This window comes from Salmo salar, unplaced genomic scaffold, assembly GCF_905237065.1.
Source record: "Salmo salar unplaced genomic scaffold, Ssal_v3.1, whole genome shotgun sequence".
Taxonomy (NCBI): domain Eukaryota; kingdom Metazoa; phylum Chordata; class Actinopteri; order Salmoniformes; family Salmonidae; genus Salmo; species Salmo salar.
Window position 1 is genome coordinate 10,136 of NW_025547303.1, and position 9,392 is coordinate 19,527.

Here is a 9,392-nt window from a genome sequence, read left to right on the forward strand (position 1 = left end):
GCTAAAGTATTGGAAGAGAGATAGGACCAACAGCATTCCTTTGTGAGGAGGAGAGAAGGTGGGAGAGGGTGAATAGCTAGCGTGCCTTTCCTTTGTGAGGGTCAAGCCTCTCTTTCACCAAACCTTGTCATCAAGGTGACTTTCTGTATTTCTGGAAGAACACGACAATGGATGAGTTATGTCCCAAATAGAACCCTGTTCCCTACATAGTGGACTAGTTGTGACCCTATAGGCCCTGGTCAAAAGAAGTGTACTATGTAGGGTATATCTTGCAATAGGATTCTTGTGTAAGATGGTTCTTATTGTACCCCTGTGGCAAAATATGTTGTCTTAAAATTTTTATTTAAAAGAGTCCTACTCCTTCCTTCATTTCCCAGAAATGGATGGGTTCAGATAAATTGTTCAGCATATCAAACCGACAATAAAGATGTCACGTCCTGACCAGTAAAGGGGTTATTTGTTATTGTAGTTTGGTCAGGACGTGGCAGAGGGTATTTGTTTAGAGTGTTTAGGGGTTTATTAGATTATGTGTTTATGTAGAGGGTATTTGTTTAGAGTGTTTCGGGGTTTGGTGGTTTATGTGTCTAAGTAGAGAGGGTATTGGTTTAGAGTGTTTCGGTGTTGTCGGGTTGTGTGTAGGTTAGATCTAGGTGATATAGTTCTATGTGCAGTTTTGATTTGACCTTCAATTAGAGGCAGCTGTTCCTCATTGCCTCTGATTGAAGGTCCTATGTATAGGGGTAATTTAGAATGGGGTATTGTGGGTAGTTGTGGTTGCATAGCTTTGTGTTTAGCCTGCAATCCTGTTTGTCCATACAGTTTCTTGTTTTGTAAAGTGTTTGTGGTTTTTGTAATAAAACGTAAAAATGAGCACTCAACCCGCTGGTCCACTATCTACGACGGTCGTGATAAAATGGACAGTTTAATCGCTGGATTTCTTCATTTATTTTAATGGAATGTGAATCAGTTCCTGTAGTACAGTAAAGACAACTGTCAGTCTTTTCAACATCTTCTTTCCAACGGTTTTCATCTACGCTCACATCTACAATTACAGACAGAAACTGCATTCAGAATCTGCTGTAATGATTTAACATTTAGTGAATGTGTGTGTGTACTTAGGTGAAACAGTTGATCTTGGTGGAGTATTAGTACCCTGGATCTTCTGTCCAGTAGCGGTCACACACCAACAGTAACCTACCAGAAATGGACATGTTAAAAACATGTTACTTATAAACTCAGCAAAAAAAGAAACGTCCTCTCACTGTCAAATGCGTTTATTTTCAGCAAACTCAACATGTGTAAATATTTGTATGAACATAAGATTCAACAACAGAGACATAAACGGAACAAGTTCCACAGACATGTGACTAGCAGAAATGGAATAATGTGTCCCTGAACAAAGGGGGGGGTCAAAATCAAAAGAAACAGTCAGTATCTGGTGTGGCCACCAGCTGCATTAAGAAATGCAGTGCATCTCCTCATGTACTGCACCAGATTTGCTCGTTCTTGCTGTGAGATGTTACCCCTCTCTTCCACCAAAGCACTTGCAAGATTCCGGACATTTCTGGGGGGAACGGCCCTAGCCCTCACCCTCCGATCCAACAGGTCCCAGACGTGCTCAATAGGATTGAGACCCGGCTCTTCGCTGGCCATGGCAGAATACTGACATGTGATTGTATCCCAAATAGCCCTCTATTCCCTATGAAATTCACTACTTTTGACCAGAGCCCATAGTGAATATGTTGCCCTGGACAAATGTAGTGCACTTGTTTTAAAGGCTAATGCTAATTCCACAAACTACCAATTACCCTCTGGACACGCCCCCTCTCCTGCTAACTCACCACACCTGAACTCACTCTGCTAATCACCAATTCCTCTTCCGTTCTTCTGGTATAAAAGCAGCTTGTTCTACCTGGGTTTGTTCTGCATTTGTGCTGTCCCAGTTCCTTTACTGGTATTGTTGTTGGTTGGCTAAAGTACGTTCCTGCTATTGAAACATTTAAAGGGTTTTAATTTCCTGCATAGTGGCATAATATCCTGTTCATCCTGGCTTGTGTAGCATTATGGTGTTGCTAGCCCAGTATTAGACCTTAAATTTAACCTCTATGGGCTAGGTGGGACGCTTGCGTCCCACCTACTCAACAGCCAGTGGAATCCCGTGGCGCGTTATTCAAATACCTTAGAAATGCTATTACTTCAATTACTCAAACATATGACTATTTTACAGCATTTTAAAGACAAGACTCTCGTTAATCTAACCACACTGTCCGATTTCAAAAAGGCTTTACAACGAAAGCAAAACATTAGATTATGTCAGCAGAGTACCCAGCCAGAAATAATCAGACACCCATTTTTCAAGCTAGCATATAATGTCACATAAACCCAAACCACAGCTAAATGCAGCAATAACCTTTGATGATCTTCATCAGATGACAATCTTTCGGACATTATTATACAATACATGCATGTTTTGTTCAATCAAGTTCATATTTATATCAAAAACCAGCTTTTTACATTAGCATGTGACTAGCATTCCCACCGAACACTTCTGGTGAATTTACTAAATTACTCACGATAAACGTTCACAAAAACATAAATTATTTTAAGAATTATAGATACAGAACTCCTTTATGCACTCGCTATGTCCGATTTTAAAATAGCTTTTTGGTGAAAGCACATTTTGCAATATTCTAAGTAGATAGCCCAGCCATCACAGGCTAGCTATTTCGACACCAACCAAGTTTAGCCCTCACCAAACTCCGATTTACTATTAGAAAGTTTGATTACCTTTGGTGTTCTTCGTCAGAATGCACTCCCAGGACTTCTACTTCAATAACAAATGTTGGTTTGGTCCCAAATAATCCATAGTTATATCCAAATAGCGGCGTTTTGTTCGATGCGTTCAAGACACTATCCGAAGGGTAAATAAGGGTCACGCGCTCAACGCGTTTCGTGACAAAAAATTCTAAATATTTTATTACCATACTTGAAGCATGTCAAACGCTGTTTAAAATCAATTTATGCCATTTTTCTCATAAAAAAGTGATAATATTCCGACCGGGAATCTGCGTTTAGGTAAACAGACGAAAGAAAATAAAGCATTCGGTCGACTCGGGCACGCGCCTAAGCCCATAGTACTCTGATCGGCCACTTGCCAAAAGCGATAATGTGTTTCAGCCAGAGGCTGCCTCGATATCGTTCAGCTTTTTCCCAGGCTCTGAGAGCCTATGGGAGCCGTAGGAAGTGTCACGTTAGAGCAAAGATGCTCAGTCTTCAATAAAAGAGCCAAGATGAAACACAACTTCTCAGACACACCACTTCCTGCATGGAATCTTCTCAGGTTTTGGCCTGCCATTTGAGTTCTGTTATACTCAGACACCATTCAAACAGTTTTAGAAATTTTAGGGTGTTTTCTATCCAAAGCCAATAATTATACGCATATTCTAGTTACTGGGCAGGAGTAGTAACCAGATTAAATTGGGTACGTTTTTTATCCAGCCGTGAAAATACAGCCCCCTAGCCCTAACAGGTTAAGTGTATACACGTTGTGTAATTTGTTAGATATTACTGCGCTGTCGGAGCTAGAAGCACAAGCATTTTGCTACACCCACAACATCTGCATGTGACCAATAGTTGATCTGCAATTACATTGATGTCAGTGATTAGAGGGCAATAAAGTGCTAAGTATAGTAGGCTACTAATGACCATCAGCAGCATCATAGCTTGGAAAAGCCTAATTACCATGACCAAGTGGTCACATGGAATTGACTGCCTTCATGACCACAGGTGTGGTGGTAAGACGGTCACCATAGCCTTATTCCTTCCATTTCCCAGAAATGGTCTGGTTCAGCATATAACACCAACAATAAAGGAAGTGAAGCAACAATTTTAGCTCTGGATTTATTCATATAGAATGTGAATCAACGCCCATAGTACTGTAAAGACAAGCATCAAAGTAATTCCAATGTTTTTGCAAAGTCTTCTCAACGTCTTGGTTCCAATGCCTCTCATCAGCGAGCTCCACTATAATTAAACAAAAAACAAATATTAACACTCAGAACAAGCTGCAAAGAATGAACATTTAGTGAATGAGTGTACCTGCATGCACATTTGACAGAAGCAGTGCCTGGTGGAGTCTCAGTACCCGGGATCTTTTGTCCAGTTCTGGTAACACACCAAGAGGAACCTACCAGAAGTAGACATGTTAAAAAGCTGTTGCATAAGTCTTATTTTGTTAGTCCCCATGAGGTCAACTGCTATTTCCAAGGGGGTTAAGGTTAGAATTACAGTACGGTTTTTGTGTTAAGGGTAGGGGAAATAGGATTTTAAATGGGACTGAATTGTGTGTCCCCACAAGGTTAGCTGTACAAGACTGGGTGAGCATTAACCTGTAGATCCCCAGTGTTGCTCAGGGGTGTATTCTCCCTGGCAGTCACACGTGGGGACGTAGACTCCAGGCGGGCCATTTATCACAGCATCTCTAGCACGCTCACAAGGGGTCTTGGGTCGTTTCATAGCATCTGGACACACAGGTAACATACATTGTAACGTAGACATAACATTCTGGAAGCTTGGGTTGCCTCCCGTGTGGGACCCTACTCAGAAGTAGTTTATACGGAATAGAGTTCCATTTCAGATGCAACCTAGGGACTTCCTGGCTAAAAATGGAAATTCTGCTACTTGTTTGAAGGGCCCACACAGTCAATTCAGTTTCTGTGTTTGTATCATATTGTATAACTGCTGATGAAAAAAAAAAAGACTGTAAAAGTGGGGGTAAATTCTATCAAGAAGTGACACTGATACTTGCTAGACAAGCCAGTCATACATACAGTTGAATGATTAAACCAATCATATCAGAACACCTCAGTCCAGCATCTAGACACCGATATACATCTCTGGAACTAGAGGAGTGGCAGGTAGCCTTGCCGTTAGAGCGTTGGGCCAGTAGTTCATATCAGTGTACTGACAAGTTGATATATCCATCCATGTTCCCTTCAGCAAGGCACAACCTTGATTATTCCAGTGTCAGAGGGTGTCCCATGGAGAACCGGTTATGAAAACATTTCCAAGTCACACCTGCATGTGTGAAATAGGGCAGAGCAACACCCACTAATGTTTATTAAAATGCAGGTGTGAGGTATGTAACTCCTACCTCCCAGAGCAAAAACCGTGCTGACAAGCAGAATGATGGTCAATGTCGCCATGATGATAGGTCTCCTGAGAGAGAGAGAGAGAGAGAGAGAGGATTAGTTGAGAATTTTAATCAGCTGTGATAGTACTGGAATATTCCAAGTCAGTGGAATGGCTGGTGGAACTAGAGGAGAGGTTAAGGAAACACTCTGTTAATTACAACACTTAAGCAACTGCTAAGGCAGCCTTTCCTAAATCCAGTCCTGAGGACCCCAAGAACCGTGTATTGGCAACACGGTGCTACTAGTCTCCTGCCAAAACTCAGGTATCATCTCTTCAACCGCATACAATAGATAAGCCTGGCACACAGGAATATGTATCCTTCACAGATGGCTCCTCATTTCTTATGTAGTGAACCATCTTTGACGAGGAGCCCATAATGCACTACATAGTGATTGGGAAGCAGCCTAGATCTAGTCATAGACTACCCATTTACTGCAAAGGTAACTATTAGTCTATGCTCTTAAATGCAGGGGGGGTCACTCCACAAAATGGCACCCTATATAGTGCACTACATTTGACCAGGGACACATAAGATTAAGGTGCCATTTGAGATGCAGAGACTCTATTAAATAATGACACAATCTGACCTTCTGCACTCTTCCAAGGAATTCACTGGGTGTGTCTCTCTCTCTCTGTTGTCTGTGAGTTATGGTCTACCTCTTCTACCTCTCATTTTAAAGGACCTGTCACAGGTGTGACTAGTTGCCTCATTAACCCAACGAGAGATCCCGATGTCGGGCCATTAGCCGGTGGTGTAAACAACTTAAGTAGAAATACTTTAAAGTAGTACTTAAGTCATTTTTTGGGGGTATCTTTACCTTACTATTTATATTTTTGACAACTTTCACTTAACTACATTCCTAAAGAAAATAATGTACTTTTTACTCCATACATTTTCCCTGACAGCCAAAAGTACTCGTTACATTTTGAATGATTAGCAGGACAGAAAAATGGTCCAATTCACGCACTTATCAATAGAATGTCCATGGTCATCCCTGCTGCCTCTGACCTGTCAGACTCACTAAACACAAATGCTTTGTTTGTAAATTGTGAATGAGTGTTGGAGTATGCCCCTGGCTTTCCGTAATTATATTTAAAAAAAACAAGAAAATGGTGCGGTCTAGTTTGCTTAATGTAAGGAATTTGAAATGATTTATACTTTTGCATTGATACTTAAGTATAATTGATGAATTACATTTAATGTTGATACTTCAGTATATTTAAAACCGAATAATTTTAAACCTTTACTCAAGTAATATTTTACTGGGTGACTTTCGCTTTTACTTGAGTCATTTTCTTTGAAGGTATCTTCATAGGCAGTAAAGAGAGTAGTAGAGGAAGATGGCTCCAGTATCGAGGGATCCTGAGAGGCCCCCTGTGAGTATGCCATTGCCAATAGAGAGTGATAGGAATAACATGTGTTTCAGTAAGGTTGGTTTCTTAGCATTCATAGCCATGGTGATCAACTGTACCACAGAAATGGAACATAAATCACTGAAAATAGATGTTGTGGTTGTAGCTGCAGAGAACTCGTTGGGTTATGAGATTTTACAGCAGAAGTGTTACAAGGTTTGATGAACGATAGTGTCCCGTTCTCCCAGGCTGCCGGCCTGCTGTAGGATAAGATAGACCCAAGTAGTGGAATACTGGTGAGGTTATAATGGGTCTAGGACCAGATAGGGTCATGTAGTGGAATAGTGGTGAGGTTTTAATGGGTCTAGAATCAGATAGAGCCAAGTAGTGGAATAGTGGTGAGGTTTTAATGGGTCTAGAATCAGATAGGGCCAAGTAGTGGAATAGTGGTGAGGTTATAATGGGTCTAGTATCAGATAGGGTCATGTCGTGGAATAGTGGTGAGTTTACAGTGGGGGGAAAAAAGTATTTGATCCCCTGCTGATTTTGTACGCTTGCCCACTTACAAAGAAATGACCAGTCTAGAATTTTAATGGTAGGTTTATTTGAACAGTGAGAGACAGAATAACAACAAAAAAATCCAGAAAAACGCATGTCAAAAATGTTATAAAATTATTTGTATTTTAATGAGGGAAATAAGTATTTGACCCCTCTGCAAAACATGACTTAGTACTTGGTGGCAAAACCCTTGTTGGCAATCACAGAGGTCAGATGTTTCTTGTAGTTGGCCACCAGGTTTGCACACATCTCAGGATGGATTTTGTCCCACTCCTCTTTGCAGATCTTCTCCAAGTCGTTAAGGTTTCGAGGCTGACGTTTGGCAACTCGAACCTTCAGCCTCCCTCCACAGATTTTCTATGGGATTAAGGTCTGGAGACTGGCTAGGCCACTTCAGGACATTAATGTGCTTCTTCTTGAGCCACTCCTTTGTTGCCTTGGCCGTGTGTTTTGGGTCATTGTCATGCTGGAATACCCATCCACGACCCATTTTCAATGCCCTGGCTGAGGGAAGGATGTTCTCACCCAAGATTTGATGGTACATGGCCCCGTCCATCGTCCCTTTGTTGTGGTGAAGTTGTCCTGTCCCCTTAGCAGAAAAACACCCCCAAAGCATAATGTTTCCACCTCCATGTTTGACGGTGGAGATGGTGTTCTTGGGGGTCATAGGCAGCATTCCTCCTCCTCCAAACACGGCGAGTTGAGTTGATGCCAAAGAGCTCCATTTTGGTCTCATCTGACCACAACACTTTCACCAGTTGTCCTCTGAATCATTCAGATGTTCATTGGCAAACTTCAGACCGGCATGTATATGTATTCTTGAGCAGGGGGACCTTGCGGGCGCTGCAGGATTTCAGTCCTTCACGGCGTAGTGTGTTACCAATTGTTTTCTTGGTGACTATGGTCCCAGCTGCCTTGGAGATCATTGACAAGATCCTCCCGTGTAGTTCTGGGCTGATTCCTCACCGTTCTCATGATCATTGCAACCCCACGAGGTGAGATCTTGCATGGAACTCCAGGCATAGGGATATTGACAGTTCTTTTGTGTTTCTTCCATTTGCGAATAATCGCAACAAATGTTGTCACCTTCTCACCAAGCTGCTTGGCGATGGTCTTGTAGCCCATTCCAGCCTTGTGTAGGTCTACAATCTTGTCCCTGACATCCTTGGAGAGCTCTTTGGTCTTGGCCATGGTCTTGGCCATGGTCAAAAAAAGGCCATGGTGGCAAAGTAAATAAAGTATAGCAAGTAAAACACTGGAATGGTAGATTTGTTATTTGAAGAAAGTTCAAAGTTAAAATATAAATAATATGGTGCAAACGAGCAAAATAAATAAAATAAATAAAAACAGTAGGGGAAGAGGTAGTAGTTTGGGCTAAATTATAGATGGGCTATGTACAGGTGCAGTGACCTGGGACCTGCTCTGATAGCTGGTGCTTAAAGCTAGTGAGGGAGATAAGTGTTTCCAGTTTCAGAGATTTTTGTAGTTCGTTCCAGTCATTGGCAGCAGAGAACTGGAAGGAGAGACGACCAAAGGAGGAGTTGGCTTTAGGGGTGACCAGAGAGATATACCTGCTGGAGCGCGTGCTACAGGTGGGTGCTGCTATGGTGACCAGTGAGCGGAGATAAGGGGGGACTTTACCTAGCAGGGTCTTGTAGATGACCTGGAGCCAATGTGTTTGGCGACGATTATGAAGCGAAGGCCTGCCAACGATAGCGTACAGGTCGCAGTGGTGGGTAGTATATGGGGCTTTGGTGACAAAACGGATGGCACTGTGATAGACTGCATCCAGCTTGTTGAGTAGGGGTATTGGAGGCTATTTTGTAAATGACATCGCCGAAGTCGAGGATTGGTAGGATGGTCAGTTTTACGAGGGTATGTTTGGCAGCATGAGTGAAGGATGCTTTGTTGCGAAATAGGAAGCCAATTCTGGATTTAACTTTGGATTGGAGATTATTGATGTGAGTCTGGAAGGAGAGTTTACAGTCTAACCAGACACCTAGGTATTTGTAGTTGTCCACAAATTCTAAGTCAGAACCGTCCAGAGAAGTGATGCTGGACAGGCGAAACAGGTGCAGGCAGCGATCGGTTGAAGAACATGCATTTAGTTTTACTTGTATTTAGGAGCAGTTGGAGACCACGGAAGGAGAGTTGTATGGCATTATATATAACGGGTCTAAGGTCAGATAGGGTCAAGTAGTGGAATAGTGGGAGGTTTTAATGGGTCTATAGTCAGATAGGTTCAGGTAGTGGAATAGTAGTGAGGTTTTAATGGGTCTATGTTCAGA

The 9,392-nt window shown here is 42.1% G+C and overlaps 1 protein-coding gene across 1 annotated transcript; it reads right to left on the reverse strand.

The window, feature by feature from the left end:
- Nucleotides 1-3,886: 3,886 nt before the first annotated feature.
- Nucleotides 3,887-5,878, reverse strand: LOC106592641 (saxiphilin-like). The gene is made up of 5 exons (XM_014183981.2): nt 5,781-5,878; nt 5,153-5,217; nt 4,389-4,520; nt 4,099-4,186; nt 3,887-4,023 (listed from the first exon to the last, which is right to left on the reverse strand). The coding sequence occupies exons 2-5, from the start codon at nt 5,202-5,204 to the stop codon at nt 4,011-4,013; spliced, it is 285 nt and encodes a 94-aa protein (XP_014039456.1). The 5' UTR covers nt 5,205-5,217; nt 5,781-5,878; the 3' UTR covers nt 3,887-4,010.
- Between the last annotated feature and the right edge of the window lie 3,514 nt (nt 5,879-9,392).